We start from the raw sequence: 18,730 nt of genomic DNA on the forward strand, positions 1-18,730 counted from the left end.
TTAAAATAGAATTAGTAAATATACAAGTACATATAAAACACCGGAAGAAATATATTAAAATGCTTATAAGTTATCTTTAAATGGATTGTGATTCTTTACCAAATTCCTTATGTTAATTCTTTAATCACACACATAACAAATGTTTTAAAATTCACTGTAACAAAAATATACCTCATGATATATAAAATGAAGGATTCATCAAAGTTTTTAGTACCTTTTTAAAAAAATGTTTGGCAGCAACAGAGCATAATAATTAAAAATAAGGACAGATCTAGGTTTGAATCCTGATTCTCCAATTCACAAGTCATGTGACCTGGGCAACCTATTTAACCTTTCCTTATCTGTTTCCTCACCTTATAAAAGAATAATATCGCATGATTATAAGCACTGTATGAGTTAATGAAAGTAAGTTGATTAGCAAGTGCCTAATACAACAGTATTATTACTATTCTTACAAACTGATACATTAAAATTAAAAAATAAAGTTTTAAAGTGACCCATTTTAAAATCTTTATTCTGGAGATCCAACATAAACTTGTAGAAAGCAGCTTTAGAATTTACCTGTCACTGATAGAAACGAGGAAGTCTTTAGGAGTTGAAGAAAATAATTCGTAGTTTGCAATATCAAGCTGTTTTACTTGAATCGGTTCACAAAGTTCAATAACAAACCTTTCAAAGAACACAAGACAATTATTGAGGTAAGCCAACCAAAATAATAGTTCATATTAAACATAAACAGTTTGCATAAACTAGACTTCCATTAAGTTACTCACTGTTTCCCAAGCATATCACTAGTGGTGGGGGGCGGTAACTATAAATAACACAAGACACTGCTTTTGTCCTACGATATTTTTTAAAAGGTTCTTTTTTTAATGACAAAGAGCATTCTTGGAGAAGGAATGACTTCACTAAGGAAAGCAAGCAAAAGTGTAAAGTAACTAGTCTAGAGGGCAGCTGGGCATATACATGGTCTCAAAGGGTACCAGAGTCTCTGATTTAGCAATACACTTTTAGAAATTTATCCTAAGGACATAGAGCTCCAAACATTCACCCTTGTATATACACTATAAAATACATAGCAAGGCAGTTTATAAGAGCATGGGGAAAAAGCCAACCTACATGTTTAGCATAGAGGACTCAAGTACAGGCCTCCCAAAGAGTGAAATACCAACAGGCATTAAAAATTTTACTAGAAACTATACATTCTGGGGCACCTGGGTGGCTCAGTCTGTTAAGCATCTGCTTTCAGCTCAGGTCATGCTCTGGAGGTCCTGCTTGTCCCCCTCCCTCTGCCCCTCCTCCCTGCTCATGCTCTCTCTCTCTCAAATAAATAAATAAAATCTTAAAAATCTTTAAAAAAAACGATATATTCCATTTACATAAAGATCTAGAAAATGTAAAGTAATTTATAGTGATAGAAAACAGACCTTTAATTGCTATAGGGGTAGGAGTTAGGAAGGAAAAGTTACAAAGGAGGATGAGAAAACATTTTAGGAAGGGGATATGTTCACTATCTTTATTGTGGCGATAGTTTCATAGATTATAATCTATGAAAATAGATTAAATGTCAAAAATTATCAAACTGTACATCCTGACATGCTGTTTATTTTACATGTACATTTATATTTTTATGTCAGTTACGCTTCAATAAAGCTATTCTATAAAAATAATGCCAGAGACCTGTATTTATAGACATAGAAAAATGCCATAAAACACTGCTTCTTAGGAAGAACTACAAATACGGTACCATGTGTGTAAAATAAAACTGCACACAGCGTGGCATTTGGGAAAAAGAAATACTCATGACATCTAGTACTCTAATCAATACTTTCAGAAAGTAGTTACCAATATATTGACAATGAAATAAATCAAAAGCACTAAAATTAACATATTGTGCTTAAGTTTATGACAGCAAAAGAACCAAGTTCTAGCAGATGGCAAAAACAATCAGGTTTTAGAGAAAAGCTCATAAGGAGAAGCAAACTAACATTTGCTGAATGCTTACTCTTGAGTCAAATACTATGTTAGATGATTTACATCCACTCTTTGATTTCATTCTTACAACCAAAATCCAAAGAACATTATCTCCACTGTATAAAACAATAAACACTAATTGGTTACTTCACATTCTTCTCTTCTGCCTTTTAATAAGAGACCCCCCTCCCCCTCCCACCCACCAAATGCAGCTGAGCTTATGGCCACACATCAGAGACTACGCTTCTCAGTCTTGGCTCTGTTCATTAGTTCAGGGTGAAGAAGGGCTGTGAGCGTTAAGTATCAAGTGCAACTTCCAGGTCAAGCCCTTAAAAGGGAGCTGCTACTTCATTTGCTTTTTCCCACCTTACAGGATGGAATGAGAATGTGGTAGGACTGTATCACTTCTGCAACACAGGCAGGGAAAACACCCTTAGGGAAGACAAAGGAACAGGACTGAGAGCATTTGGGTCCTTTAAGTGTTCTATCTATCTGGCTCCAAAGCTTACTCATTTCCCATACCACCAAAACACCTTTGGGAGAGGAAACTAAAGAAAATCAAACTCAGACTTTGAAATTGTTATTTACAGTGAAGAAAATAAATCTAATAGAGCATTAAGAAGAAAATAAAACGCTAATTCTCCCCCCTCTTTCTTCTGCATACAATGTTTTCCATTTCTAAGACATGAGCTATGTAACAGAAAAAATAAGCTTTCCAACAAATGTATTACCAGGTATAAAAAGTGAATTCAATGTGATGAGCACTGGATATTATATGCAACTGATGAATTATTGAACTCTACATCTGAAACTAATGATGTACTACATGTTTGCTAATTGAATTTAAACTAAAAAACACAGGAAAAAAGGGAATTCACCAAGAAGATTTAACAAGTCTAAAACTTGTATGCACCTAATAAATAGCCTCATAATACATAAAATATAAGCAGGTATGTAATTATTCCTTAGTTATTTTTTTTAAGATTTTATTTATTTATTTGACAGAGAGAAAGATAACAAGTAGGCAGAGAGGCAGGCAGAGAGAGAGGGGGAAGCAGGCTCCCTGCTGAGCAGAGAGCCCGATGTGGGGCTCGATCCCAGAACCCTGAGATCACGACCTAAGCTGAAGGCAGAGGCTTAACCCACCCAGGCGCCCATCCTCAATTAGTTGATTTTAAAATGCTCTTTCATTTTTTTTGCATTTTTTATGTTTTCTCAGAAGCAGAGACTATTCAATGCAAATTAGCAGAACTACATAAAAAGGTGACAAATCCAGTTTCAATACGCTGCTTTTAATTATTTATAGTTCAGGAATTTTAAAAGATCAGAGATATAAATACAAGAGTAGTGTGATAAAACACCATGTATCAAAATTTAGTTGATACAATTAGGAGGAGAATTTACAACCTTAATGTGTATATCTGAACAAAAAAATTAAGTTCAATAGACTAAACATAAAGAAAATATAATAAAGTTTCAAGCAGAAATCCACAAAACAAAACAAAACAAAAAGACATGATAGAAATAAAGTCAGACTGGTCTGTGGAGAGAAGACATAAATTAAAATATTAGGAATTTTTTTTAAAAATCACTAAAACAAAATACTACCAACAACTTTATTACAAAAACTTTGAAAATGGATTAAAGACAAATTCCTAGAAAAATATAATTTACCAAAACTAATTCAAGAACAATTAGTAAACCTAAATAGTCTTGTAACTATTCCCATCTACTCACACCAGTACAAAATGGTACATGCCCAAGCTTATTTATAGTAACACTGTCTGCCACAGTAAAAGATTAAAATACCAAATATTTACCATCAGAAGACTAGCTGAATATTGGTAAAACCATATAATGAAATTTTATACAGCTATCAAAAAGAATGAAAACGTTTTCTATGAGCAAAATAGAAAGATGACCAGATCATGATCCCAGGAGCACCACATCGGGCTCCTTGCTCAGTGAGGAGCCTACTTCTCCCCTGCCTGCCACTCCCCCTGCTTGCTTGCTCTCTCCCTCTTTTTCTGTGTCAAATAAATAAATAAAAATCTTTAAAAAAAGAAAGAAAGAAAGATGACCAGATATTGATAAGTTAAAATTTAATTCAAGGTGAAAAATAGTGTATAATATACTAAGTTCTGTGAAAAGAGGAAGATCAATAAAAATCTACATTTGCATTTACATAAAGAAACTGAAAAGATATCTAAAAATTAAACACTGAATAAGAAGAGAGATGACAGAGATTAGAAGAATATCTCTCACTGTAATTCCCTCACCCCTTTTTGGATTTGAACCATGTGAACATTTACTTAGCTTTTAAATTACACCCTTAAAAGAAAATTAGTATCTACCCACAGGTCCAGATGGTTTTATAACTGAATTCCAAACTTAGAAGATACCTAATGGTACAAGGTTAGAAGCAATGCCTTCAAAATAAGGAATAACAAGGACTTTGCCAGCACATAATGACAAAAAGAAAGTAAAATCGATGAAAAGGATTAAAAAAAATTTTTAAAAAGAAAAATTTGTAGGGATGATATAATTTTCTACACAGAAATCCCAAGGAAAAATCTGCATATTATTAAAAAAGAGAATATAAAAGGATAGCTGCATATAAGGTCCATATATAAAAAACTGGACATCTATATACAATAAATCGTAATTTTTTTTTTTAATTATTTGAGAGAAAGCATGCACATGAGTGTGAGCAGGGGGCCGCGGGGGGGGGGGGGGCAGAGGGAGAAGAGACACAATCTCCAGGCAGACACCTCAGCTGGGCACAGAGCCCAAAATCAAGAGCTGGCCAATTACCTGACTGAGCCACGCAGGCACCCCCAGCCCAGCTAGTATTCTTCTGACTGTTGTTCTAAGTTCTTGTTCACATACACTCCTTGTTAACTGTTTTGAGCAAATTCCTGGCTGTGATTTCTTCTTGACACTCCTTTGGGGAAAATTCCTCTGTCTTGTCATTTTGTCTAGGTTTCTGTCTTTTGCATATTATGAGAGCTTGTCATGTTTCCTGCTCCTGAGAGTCATGCTATTACTGAGAAGGGGTCGCGCACGGTCCAGGGTCTGGCACTTCAGGAAGTGTTTCTGCTGCTGGGTTTGGCTGCTCTTTCCCACAAGTCTGTCCTGCTCTGCAGAGGTCCTTCCTGCTTGCAGGGGTGAGTGCCCGGACCTTTTAACTAGGTACACTTTGATCTGTTTGTTTAGATAAGCCTGATTTAAAAAAAAAAATTATCTAAACAGAAAAATGGAGAGGGAAGAATGAACCCATTCTACACACCACGTTAAAAAAAATTCCATTGGGACTAAAAACCTAAAGGTGAAAGGTTAATTTTCTCTAGAATTTAAAAACCTGACATCTTCTTTTTTTTTTTTTTGAGACAGGTAAGTTCAACTACATCGTTTATTCTGTAATTCCACACTTTACCCCTGATTTACACTGTACCTTTATCAGAAAGTCTCCTTATGAGCAGGGGTTTGTTTCCGTACTCCCTATTCTGTCACACTGATCAGTTCATCACTATGTGCAGTAACATCGCACTTTCTTTAGCTGTCTGGATCTGAGCATCAGGTAGGGCAAGTGTGTGCATCATATTCTTCAGGACCATCTTGGCTACTCTTCTGCTTCTGCTTTTTTCTTATTAATTTCACCTTATCCTGCTGAATTCCCTAAATGTCATGACGAATTTTGTTTGGAATTTTACTGAATCAGATGCCTTATATATTGAGTTTTCTTAAGTATAAACAGGACGTGTCCTTTTCTGTCTTTTAATGTCTTTCAGTAAGATCATTTTTAAAAATTTCCGTGCACGTATTACGTATCTTGTTAAATTCATTCCTGGCAGCGATTGATCTGTTGCAATCAAAAATGTGTTTGTAAAAATGACATTTTGTTGGGACCCTGGGTGGCTCTGTCGGGTAAGCAGCCGGCTCCTGATTTCAGCCCAGATCATGGTCTCAGGGCCCTGGGATCAAACCCTGTGCTGGGCTCCATGCTAACTAGGAGTCTGCTTAAGACTTCTCTTTCTTCCTTGGTCCCTCCCCTCACTTCCATGTGCCTTCTCTCTCTCTCTCTCTTTTTTACTCAAATAAATTAATTTTAAAAAAGACTAGATGGGCTTGAAAAAGCATAGAAGACACCAGAGAAAACTTGCTGCAGAGATAAAAACCCTAAACACTAGTCAGGCAGAAAAAAAAAAAAAAATGCTACAACTGAGATGCTACAAGACTGACTGAATGTAATCACAATGAGGATGGAAAACAGAGGAATAAATAGGTGATATACAAGACAAAACTATGGCAAATAATGAGTATGAAAAAAAGAAGGAAAGAAAACTAGTAGATCATGAATACAGACTTAGGGAACTTAGTGATTTCCATAAAGCACAATAATACCCTTATCACAGGAGTCCCAGAAGAAGAAGAGCAGGAAAAAGGAGCAGAAAGTTTATCGAAGAAATTATAGCCCCAAATTTTCCTAATCTGGGGAAGGAAATGTATTCAAGTCCAAGGCTCAAAGAGAACTCCCCTGAAAATTAACAGAAACAGGTCAACACCAAGACATATCACAGTAAAACTTGCGAAATACAAAGACAAAGAGAGAATTCTGACAGCACCTAGGGACAAAAGGCCTTAACCTACAAAGGTAGACACATAAGGTTAGCAGCAGACCTGCCCAAAGAAACTTGGCAGGCCAGAAGAAAGTGGCATATATTCAACACACTAAATTCAACACCCCAAAACCACCAAGAATACTCTATCTATCCAGTAAGGCTAACATTCAGAATAGCAGCAGAGATAAAGAGTTTTCAAGACAGCAAAAATTAAAGGAGTTCATGAACACTAAACTAGCTCTACAGGAAATATTAAAGGGGACCATCTGAGCAGGAAAGAGAGACCAAAAGCAACAAAGACTATAAAGGAACAAAGATAATCTACAGGAACAGCGACATTATAGGTAATACAATGGCATTAAACTCATATCAATTATCACTCTGAATATAAATGGACTCAATGCTCCAATCAAAAGACACAGGCTATCTGAATGGTTTAAAAAAAAAACCCAAAAACTGAAGACCCACTGATATGCTGCTTACAAGAGACTCATGTTACACCCAAAGATACCTCCAGATTAAAAGTGAGGGGTGGAGAACCATCTATCATGCTAACAGATGTCAAAGAAAACTGGAGTAGCCATAAGATAAACTAGATTTTAAACCAAAGAGTGTAATAAGAAATGCAGAAGGGCACTATATCATTAAGAGATCTATTCAAGTAGAAGATTTAAAACTTATAAATATTTATGCCCCCACCGTGGGAGAAGCCAAGTACATAAATCAATTAATGACAAACTTAAACTCACTGACAATACAACAATATTAGCAGGGGAATTGGAACACCCCCACTTACAGCAATGGACAGATCATCTAAGCAGAAGATCAATGAGGAAACAATGGCTTTGAATGACAGAGTGGATCAGATGGACTTAACAGAACATTCAGAACATTTAGTGCTAATGTAGCAGAATACACAACTCTTCTCAAGTGCACATGGGTCACTCCCCAGAATACATCACATGCTGGGTCACAAATCAGGTCTCAACAAGTACATAAAGACTGATATCACACCATGCGTATCTTCAGACCATGGCACTACGAAACTGAGAGTCAAGTACAAGAAGAAATTTGGAAAAGACCACCAATAAATGGAGGTTAAATAATAACCTACTAAAGAATGAATGGGTTAACCAGGAAATTAAAGAAAAAATTTTAAAAATATATGGAAGCAAATGGAAATGAAAACACAACAGTTTTCATTTCCACCTTTGAGATGCAGCAAAGGTAGTCAGTCATGAAAGAGAAGTATCTAGCAATACAGGCCTTCCACAAGAAGCCAGAAAAGTCTCAAATACACAATCTAACATTATACCAAAAAGAGCTGGAAAAAGAAGAGCAAATAAAGCCTAAAGCCAGAAGAAGGAAAATAATTAAAGATTAAAGCAGAAATAAATGATACAGAAATTTTTAAAAATAGTGGAACAAATGAATGAAAGTAGGAGCTGGTTCTTAGAAAAATTAACAGAATTGATAAACCCTTAGCCTGACTTATCAAAAAGAAAAGAGAAAGGACCCAAATAAATAAAATGAGGAATGAAAGAGGACAGATCACAACCAACCCTGCAGAAACACAATTACAGGAGAGTGTATTATAAGCAATTACATTCCAACAAACTGGGCAATCTGGAGGAAATGCACAGATTCCTGAAACATATAAATCACCAAAACTGAACCAGAAGAAATAGAAAACTTGAACAGACACATAACCAGCAAAGAAACTGAATCAATAATCACAAATTAACCAACAAATAAGAGTCCAGGGCCAGATGGATTCCCAAGGGGAATTCTACCAACCATTTAAAGAAGAATTAATATCAATTCTTCTGAAACTATTCCAAAATAAAGAGAAATGGAAGGAAAACTTCCAAACTTATTCTACAAAGCTGAAAACAGAACTACCTTATGACCCAGCGATGCACAAAAATACAGATTCAAAGGGGTATATGCATCTCAATTCAGCATTATCAACAACAGCCAAACTATGGAAAGAGCCCATTCCATTCAACTGATGAATGGATAAAGAAGATGTGGTATAATATATACAATGGAATATTACTGAGCCATCAAAAAGGATGAAATCTTGCCATTTGCAACAACATGGATAGAACTAAAGTGCAAAATAAGTCAGCTAGAGAAAGACAAATACCATATGATTTCACTCATATATGGAATTTAAGAAACAAAACAAATGAACACAGGGGAAGGGAAAGTAAAATGAGATAAAAAAACAGAGGGAGGAGAACTACAAGCAACTCTTAACTATAAAGAACAAACAGGTTGCTCAAGGGGAGGTGCTTTGGGGAGATGGGATCAATGGGTGATTGGCATCAAGGGGGACCTGTGATGAGCACTGGGTGTTGTATATAAGTGATGAATCACTAAAGTCTACTCCTGAAACCAATACTATTACATGTTAGCTAACTTGAATTTAAATAAAAACAAGAATAGCGAAGAAAGTTTTGAGGAAGATGAGGTATAAACTTATTCCACCAGATATTAAGACTTATAAAACTACAGTAAGACTGTGTAGTCTTAATACACCTTAGGAGAATTAACCTACTTAAATCAGGTGATATCAGTTAAAAGTGCCCTGAAGTTCAATTATACAGTGAAAAGATACATATATATAAATGAGCAAAAACAAAATATACAGTAAACACATATACTAGTTTGGCAGAAACATTAAAATACAAATAGGTAGCTATGACTCCTTCATACAACTTGATCCCAGCATGTTTCTGTTTGAAACACAAAATTATGGAACATAAAAACTTGAGCTATTACTGACTACAGATGCTCCTACAAATAAAAACAAAAACCTCAAAACAATACTTGAATTATAATCTCAGGTGATCATTTCTTCAAATCCAATTTATGACACAGGGAAAAAAAAAACTTTTAAATCATCCTTAATACCCTTAAATAATTTGTGGTGTAAATGTACCACAAGAAGTGAAGGCCAAGAACAGAAAATAAGCATTATCTTTAAAGTTTAAAGAGTTTCTCCTCAAATTTAAAAAAGAAAAAATCAATATATGTATTTTTAGTAAATCAATATGATGGCAGTGACTTGTCTCTATTCTTTTTTGAACAGCTGCTTTTGAGCAATTAAGTCAAATAATCTAATAAAACTGTTGGTATATCACACATTATTTTCCTCCATAAATCTGTTCCTTTGCCTATATTCCTACTTAGTTAAGGGCAGAGTCATAGATCCAAGTAGGAGTCAAAACCCTGGGAGATTTCCGAGATAACTCTCTCCACATCCAATTACTAAACAAGACTGCCAACTTTATCTGCTACAGTCTCTTTCGGATCTCCCTCTCTTCTGTACCTACACTGCCAATACAGGTTCCTAACTGGTGTCCCTGCTCCCAAATGCATTCTGCTGTAGGCCATCCTTTGAGAACCAGCCTTCTTAAAACACCAGTGAAATCGTGTCACTTCCTTACTTAAACACTTCCCTCCATGGTCTCTAACAAACTTCAAAAAATTTTAAGCTAAGTATACACAGAATTCGATGGTCTGGCTATTGGTAAACTAAATCTCCGGTCTCCTCGTCCACAATTACTCTAGGTATACTTTTATTCTTATCATGATTAAATTAACTTCTTCAGGTTGCTTTTACTTATAGCTGCCCGTAAGAAATACACTCCTTTTGGGGCACCTGGGTGGCTCAGTGCGTTAAGCTTCTGCCTTCAGCTCAAATCATGATCTCAGGGTCCTGGGATCGAGTCCCGCATCAGGCTCTCTGCACAGCAGGGAGCCTGCTTCCCCCTCTCTCTCTGCCTGCCTCTCTGCCTACTTGTGATCTCTGTCTTTCAAATAAAGAAACAAAAATATTAAAAAAAAAAAAAGAAAGAAATACACTCCTTTTAGCACTGTTCTCTTATTCTTACAATTCCTGAATACCTCTCCCTCATATGTGACTTCCTATGAATCCTTCAAGATTCAGCTCAGGAATTAGCTCTTCTAGGAAGACCTCTCTCGTCCTCTCACAGTTACATACCATCTCTGTTCCTATCATAACCTTACAGCAATACTTGTTATACTATTTCATAATTATTTGGATAGACCTATTTTTTGTCTGTGGCTATGACCTTTTTAAAGGCAAAGGTATTTTGTATTCAATTCTGTAACCCAGGACCTAAGGTAATTACAGTACCAGCACCTATCAATCATAAATGCTTTTTAAGTGACCAGAGGATCTAATCCTAACATAAAAGCTTCACATAATATGTACACACACAGAATGCATGTTATTAAATATTATGTTACTTACCAAATCTTAGTGCTGCAAGGATTCAACATATAAAGATCCATATTTTCTATAAGAATAGCAGATGTGCTCTATTTTAAAAAGGGGGAAGGGAATGAATTACTTAAGGAAAAATATTTCAACTCTAAAGATTTCTAGGATTTCTGTATTTTTAGATCTTAAAATACTAAGATTCTAAAATACTCATTTGAGAAGAAGGCATAAAAATGACTAGAATTTACGATTATGTCTACAGTGTTAAGAAAGCCTTGTAACAAAACACTTGAAGTTAAATGTCTGTTACTATAAGGGAAAAACGATTTTCTACTAGCTATTTTCTTTTTAAAACTTCAAACACGTTTTAAGTTAAAAGACAGGATGAGCGCCCTTCAGTGGATGAAGAGATAAACTATGGCACATCCAGATAAAAGAACAGTACTCAGCGCTAGAAAGAAATGAGCTATCAAGCCAGGATAAAACTTACATGCATATCACTACACGAAAGACGCTAATCTGAAAAGGCTACATACAGTATGAATCCAACTACATGACATTCTGGAAAAGACAAATCTGTGAGACAGTAAAAGGACTGGCGGTTGAGGGGAGGGATGAAGGGTAAACAGGTGGCGCACAGAGGATTTTAGGGCAGTAAAAATACTCTGTGTGATGCTATAATGACTGAGACATGACATTACACATTTGTTTAAACCCACAGACTGTATGATAAGCGTCAATCTCAGGTGGCGATAATGTGTCAGTGTAAGTTAATCAACTGCAGCAAACACATCACTCTGGTGGGAAGTATGTTGATAATGGAGGAGGATAAGTGTGTGGGGCTAAGGGAAATGAAAGAAATCCCTGTACCTTTCTCTCAATTTTGTTGTGAACCTTAACAGCTATAAAAAAACAAAGTCTTTCAAAGAAACAGAAAAGGTGCAATGTATCAACCAATATAACTAAGAATTCATACAAGATAATGTCTTTAAAGCATAATCCTATATTTATCAGAGAATCAGAAAAATAGCTCATGTTGAAAATGTAGTTCTCAGCAAACTGATGCCTTTATTTAATAAAGTTACGAGTATCCTACAAGTATAGAAGAATTTTATAGTTGAGTACCTTGGCTTCTGGATTAGCTGCCAAAATTTTGGCACCACATTCTACTGAGGCATAATTATTTCGATTTTTCTGCACTTTTTTTGTTGCATGTAGACCTCCATTAGAAGATGGATGCATTGATTGACCTGCAGACAAACCTTATTATAAACATATATATATGATGATTATGATTTAAAATACTCCCAGCAAACAATGATCCAAAAACAATAATACTGAAGAACAGGTTTTAATGCTTAAGAGAGTATTTTTTTTTAATTAAGAAATTCAAAATGCTTTACCTCATTGGCTTTAAACTATATCCCCCAAACCAAATTAACTACAAAAATCTGCATTACTTGATTTATATCTAAATAATACTCAAAATGAAGCTTATCCATGAAAATCAAAATACTGTGCATACAATATTTTATTAAGGATAAATGCTATCCTTCTAACATTAAGAAATTTTAATTCTGAGACTTTCTTTACAATAAGAAACTGTAATACCTCAATCCAACTCTATTTACAGTTTAAAGCTTTATGACTCAAAAGTTTCATTCATATCCCAGACAAGCCCTCACAAAAATGAAAAACAACAGTTTCTGTGCAATTTTCCTCTTATAAACTGAAATGAAAAGTACTGCTCTGCCTAATTTATCTTATTTTTTCCTCATTTAATAATTTACAAGAATGGATTTTAATTAAGATTAAAACTACGTAATTATACACAGGTAAATGGCGTATGTTGATAATTACACATCTTAGTAACTTTCACCTTTAAAAAGTTCTCAAAAGTTTTATTTTATTTTACCAATTAAGGAGAGAAATGCATTATTTAAACCTCGCCCTAAAATAAATAAATAAATAAGAATCACAAGTGCTTCCATACTTTTCTCTTTTTCTACTTCCATAACTTTCTTCTTCCATTCATCAAATGTTGGTATATCTTCTGGGTCTTTGGGACTTGTTACAGATGTATGGTCAATTTCTCCTGGTTTTGTATAATCAGAACTCTGAAAGAAATGTGAAGAATACGGAGAAAACAGATTAATAAATTATAAAAGTATATATAAATGTTTATGTGAAATTAAAGTTCAGTTTTATAGCTGATAGAGAATATTTTTTAAAAAAAATGAAATGTAAAAAGTTTTGGTTTACTTAGAAGTTGAGTTTCTCTTGAAAAAATTGAAATCTTCTACCTAAGCACCACAAGATGTATTCCTTCACATTAGCAATTTAAGTATAGCTTATAAAAAAAATTATATCCTAAGCAAACAATTACACACAGAACTGTACAAATAAATACTGTACTTGTAATGCATCCATCTTAAAATTTAAGTTAAAGTAATATATGCATTGAAAAAAGCTAACTAATTTTAGATGTAGCATATAGTTTCTAAAACATCATTGACATGCATTACCATTCCATAAGAATTTAAGGTAGATTTAAAAACATAAACACAAAGAGTCTAAAGAAAAAGCTTTTTAAAGAAAGTATACAAAAATGTTCATATATAAAAGGATTTAACAAGGTAAAGAAAGAATAGATCATTTTAAAAAAGGCTGATACTTTTGGCTGGATTAAAATTTAAAATTAAATGCATTAAAAGATCATAAACTGCATGGTCCAATAAGCCACAAGCTGAAAGTAGTGGCAATGTATGCTACCAATAAAGGACTACTACCAACTGCAGACCGCCTATAGTCAATAATGGAGGAGATGAACAATAAATTCAGCAAAGAGAAAATACAAAATGCTCAATCTCAGTAATAATCGGGAGAATGCAAATGAAAACCAGAGATACTGAATAAATTATACCTATCTGATGGAGTTTTAAGTGTGGCATGTCTGTGGAACCATGGGACATCTATTAGACTGCTGAAGGGGGTCCAAAATTTAGCAAAATTAAGGGTGCCTGGCTGGCTCAGTCAGAAAAACATGCAACTCCCAATCTTGGGGTCCTGAGTTCAAGCCCCAAATCAGGTGTAGGGATTACTTAAATAACTAAACTTAAAAAAAAAATTAGCAATATTAAGACATGCAATATGAGTGAAAACATGCACATGTACCTAAGAAAATATGCATCAGAATGCTTACTGCAGCATTGATTGTAATATAAAAAATTAGAAACAACCTAAATATCCACTAATTAAAGACCACATAAACTGTGGTAGTGAAATACAACATTGCAAACAATGAATAGACAGATCTCAAAAACAATGGTGAGTAAAATGATATTTAAGGCAGGAACGATACCATTTTATATTGCTTCAAAATATGCCAAATAATAGTATGTACTGTTTCTAATCATGCAGTTTTGGAAAAAAGTTTAAAAACACATTCTTAAACACACACACACACACACACACACACACACACACACACACACGCTGAATTTGACATAGGTGTTCTATCTGAAGAGAAGAAATATAACCGGGGAAAGGCACACAATTTAATTTGTTATTTTTTCCATAAGCTGAATAATATATGTAAAGATGCTCATTCCATTATTTATTTCTGTATTCTTAGAACAATGCATAACATACTTATTAATATGTTCCCTGAGAAGTGCACAACATCTATTTAGACAACTTACTCTGTAAGTCTCATATAATATACACATGCTATACACAGAAGGGCACATGTTTGAGAGCTAATACTAATACTTGCTACATGAAAGCACAATCTTAAGGACTGAGCCTAGTATATAAGAATTAGACTAACACACTAGTTTATAAGAATTACACAAATGCAAAGCCCCATATTCTTCCCCTGGGAAGACAGCAAACGGGCTCCCATATAATCTCCGTCTCGAAGTGTTTTGCAGAACAAGCTGACTGACTAAAAAAAGTATGTGGCTACTAAAATAAATACACAGCAAAAGTAAGATTAAAGAGCTAGTATTACCATTAATTAAAAGATTAAATAAAAACCTAGTTTGAATGCAGTGAGACGATAAGCAAAAGGCACATACATATAAAAATTAACCTACCTCAGTACTTAAAAACAAAGCCCAAATACTAAAAGAAATACAACACAAAGTAGAGGGACATACATACGCTTTTGAGGCACAAACAAAGCATTCATCATCACCTCTTAACAACAAACAAGAGAACTAAACAATACAATAAAAACACTTAGTAAAGCACTGTCTCTCGGTATGGCAAAGACTGTCTTCCAGATTCCTTTTTTTTTTTTTAAAGATTGTATTTATTTATTTGACAGAGAGAGAGATCACAAGCAGGCAGAGAGGCAGGCAGAGAGAGAGAGGGAAGCAGGCTCCCTGCTGAGCAGAGAGCCCGATTTGGAGCTTTGGGGCTCAATCCCAGGACGCTGAGATCATGACTTGAGCCGAAGGCAGAGGCTTAACCCACTGAGCCACCCAGGCGCCCCTGTCTTCCAGATTCTTGAGATAACAGCAATGACACAAAGATCTTGCATCAGGAAAAAAAATCTCTCCAGTTACACAAACTTAACTGGGAAGAATCATCCTGAACTAGGCAACACACAAAACTACTAGGTATCTCATAAAGTGCTCATTATCTGATAATTTTTCCAGGATATTAATACAGTTAAAAATTACACCATTTTGCCTATTAGCACAAACTCACAAACCATTTTTATATCCTAGGTAACGAAGAGTAGTTTCAGTCTTCTAACGGTTAAGGAGAACAAGCAAAACTGGGACAAAACTGGCTGCCGTGCTTAAATCTTACATCTGATACTTAAATACCTCCAAAGAAGATATTTTTGTAATGTTTGTTTAATTTTATTTATGGACAACTGAACTATAAAATATGCTTGATTTGGTTTCATTGGGAAAATTAGTTCCTTCAAGATGGTAGGCTACAAAATGTTGAGCTCCTACATAAGAAGCATCATAAAAACAGCTGGTACAGTGATAGTAAAGTCTCTAGAAGGAAGTTTAGTTAGTTGTAAGTATAGATTCACTGAAAATACATGAAAGAGAAGGTAGAGAACAGAAGATCCAAATTAAAAAGGAACAAATATGGACATGGTAGTCAGTACTTCGAACTACTCTTTGGTTTTGCACGTTTTACTTTTATTAAGTTCATGGAGTGGACTTCATCTCTATTACCCAGTTATTTCTTACTGAAGTAGGCCTAGACTTCTCTATCATCATTTCTTCAAGAAACTCTGCTTTGGCCTCTATATGAAGTCAAAGCAGAACTCAAGAGGAGGAAGGAAAGTAAAACTGCCACATGGGGATAGTGTAATTGTAAAACTCATACTATTCAATGTAAGCTGCATTCTGCACACAACTAACAAAATGTAAAAATGTCTCTTTAAAATAATTCTGGGTCAAGAGCCTAAATTTAACATTGCATATGGAATTAAACTTATATTCTGAAGATACCTGAATTTAATAATCATAGCTTCTTCCATAAAGCTCTCCAAGAAACTGCTTAAGTGAGGACTTTATGTATCTGCCATCAAACAGCTGACGGTAAGAGAAAACGACTTAATTATATACAAGACAGCTCATACGTGGAACCACTATATATAAATGATATACTGGCGAGAGTACGCAGGAAGTACCCACTGGCTCTCAGGGACCGCAGCTCACCTCAATTCCATAGTCCTCATTAATTACTCAATCCCTGATTTCGTGGCAAATATGGTTAGCAAACTTCAAGATTAGCTAATGATAAAGATGTATATAATAAAGTAGGAAACAGTGCAAGTTATATACCTACCTCATTTTTTAAATTATCTGAAGCATTCAGTGCAGATTTTGGATCACCATCAGCCTGATCACTTGTTGAAACTTTTGATTCAAATTCTGATTTTGTTATTTTTCCTTTGCCATGTGAAGATGACACATTTTCTATATGCTGACCAACAAGGCTATTTGAAACCAAAAAGACATTTTAAAAAAAATAAGCTGAATGGCAAGTTTATGTAATCTAAACTGTTAAAATTTTCACATACAAAATAAACCAAGAAAAGAGCACAAAGGGATTAGCTTTCTCCCAATCATAAAGTAGAATTAAGCACACACAAAAATCCATTCAAACATGACACTGCTATTATTACGGAATTACACAAGAGGCAAGTAACAGCTCACACCCACCTTTCAGGTGGACCAACAAAGGCAGGCTGGTCAACGGGAGCATTCGCTTCAAGGACCTCACCAATATCACAATCAGTCTCAGACTGCTCAGTTTCACTTGGTTTGGCTATAGGAATAGTACCAGATTTTTCTATTTCACTAAAAACAGAAACAAAAAGAAGACAATCTAGCAATTCAATGAACATAAATGTGGCAACTTAAAAACTGTATTAGTGAGCAAAATAAGTTAATCGGAGAAAGACAACTCTATCATATGATATGATAAAGACAACTATCATATGATCTCCCTGATATGAGGAAGTGGAGATGCAACATGGGGGGTATGGGGGGGTAGGAGAAGAATAAATGAAACAAGATGGGATTGGGAGGGAGACAAACCATAAGTGACTCTCAATCTCACAAAACAAACTGAGGGTTGCTGGGGGGAGGGGGGGAGGGAGAGGGTGGTTGGGGTTATGGACATTGGGGAGGGTATGTGCTATGGTGAGTGCTGTGAAGTGTGTAAACCTGGTGATTCACAGACCTGTACCCCTGGGGATAAAAATACATTATATGTTTATAAAAAAATTTTTTTTTAATTTAAAAAAAATTGTATTAATGATTTTCAAAACATAATCTAAACCAGAGAAGAATGCTTTATAGTTTTACAGGTTATTTTCAAGAATTTACTTATTTTAGGTCATGTAAAGTGAACTGCTAACTCTTGATCTGTTAATGGCTTTGGTTGTTAAATAGGTAATTACCAAATTTTAAAACAAAATATCATAGCTTAGTATTTGGTCTCATAAAAAGTAAGATTTTAAATTTATTTATATATTTATTTAACAGAGAAAGAGAAGGAGAGCACACCAGCACATGTAAGCAGGGACACGAGGGGAGAGGGAGAGGGAGAGAGAACCCAAGTGTGGAGCCCAACTTGGGGTTCAATCTCACGACTCTTGAGATCATGACCTGAGCTGAAATCAAGAGGTAGATGCTTAACCGACTGAGCCACCCAGATGCCCTTAAAATTTATTTTAACTGCATCTTCTCCAATGTTTCCTTTCTGTTAGTATAGTCTACCAGTATTAGAGTTGTTGCCTATAGTATCAAAAAATAATCTACTTTTTTCCTGCTTTGTCGAAGATTATTTGACCAAGGAGTTGCGGGACTCTCTACTCTGTTCCATTGGTCTACATAGATGTGTCTGTTTTTGTGCCAGTATCATGCTGTCTTGGTGATCACAGCTTTGTAGTAAAGCTTGAAATCAGGCAAGGTGATACCCCAATTTTGTTTTTCTTTTTCAACATTTCCTTAGCAATTCGGAGTCTTTTCTGGTTCCATACACATTTTAGGATTGTTTGTTCCAGCACTCTAAAAAATGCCAGTGGAATTTTGATTGCGGATTGCGATGGCCCTGAAAGTATAGATTGCTCTGGGCAGTAAAGACATTTTAACAATGTCTATTCTTCTGATCCATGAGCATGGAATGCTTTTCCACCTTTTTGTGTCTTCTTCAATTTCTTTCATGAGTGTTCTGTAGTTCCTCGAGTAGAGATCCTCCACTTCTTTGGTTAGGTTTATTCCCAGGTATCTTATGGTTCTTGGTGCCATAGTAAATAGAATCGATCCTCTAATTTTCCTTTCTATGTGTTCACTGTATAAGAAAGCAACTGATTTCTGTGCACTGATTTCATATC

At 35.0% G+C, this 18,730-nt stretch overlaps 1 protein-coding gene across 5 annotated transcripts in view; it reads right to left on the bottom strand.

Moving 5' to 3' along the window:
- Nucleotides 1-18,730, bottom strand: part of SUCO (SUN domain containing ossification factor) — a 94,339-nt gene that overhangs the window by 40,645 nt on the left and 34,964 nt on the right. For 4 of the 5 annotated variants that reach the window (XR_004383298.1, XM_032862975.1, XM_032862973.1 and 1 more), the window contains 6 exons: nt 17,052-17,189; nt 16,675-16,825; nt 12,845-12,968; nt 11,977-12,113; nt 10,882-10,949; nt 562-669 (listed from right to left, as the gene is read on the bottom strand). Coding sequence is in view for 4 of the 5 variants with exons in the window: in XM_032862975.1 (XP_032718866.1) it covers nt 562-669; nt 10,882-10,949; nt 11,977-12,113; nt 12,845-12,968; nt 16,675-16,825; nt 17,052-17,189 (726 nt within the window). In the remaining variant the exon portion in view is untranslated. The remainder of the gene's footprint in view (nt 1-561; nt 670-10,881; nt 10,950-11,976; nt 12,114-12,844; nt 12,969-16,674; nt 16,826-17,051; nt 17,190-18,730) is intronic. The other variant, XM_032862974.1, reaches the window with a different exon arrangement.

The sequence above is a fragment of the Lontra canadensis genome, unplaced genomic scaffold (genome assembly GCF_010015895.1).
Source record: "Lontra canadensis isolate GAN:19392208 unplaced genomic scaffold, GSC_riverotter_1.0 scaffold24, whole genome shotgun sequence".
NCBI lineage: Eukaryota > Metazoa > Chordata > Mammalia > Carnivora > Mustelidae > Lontra > Lontra canadensis.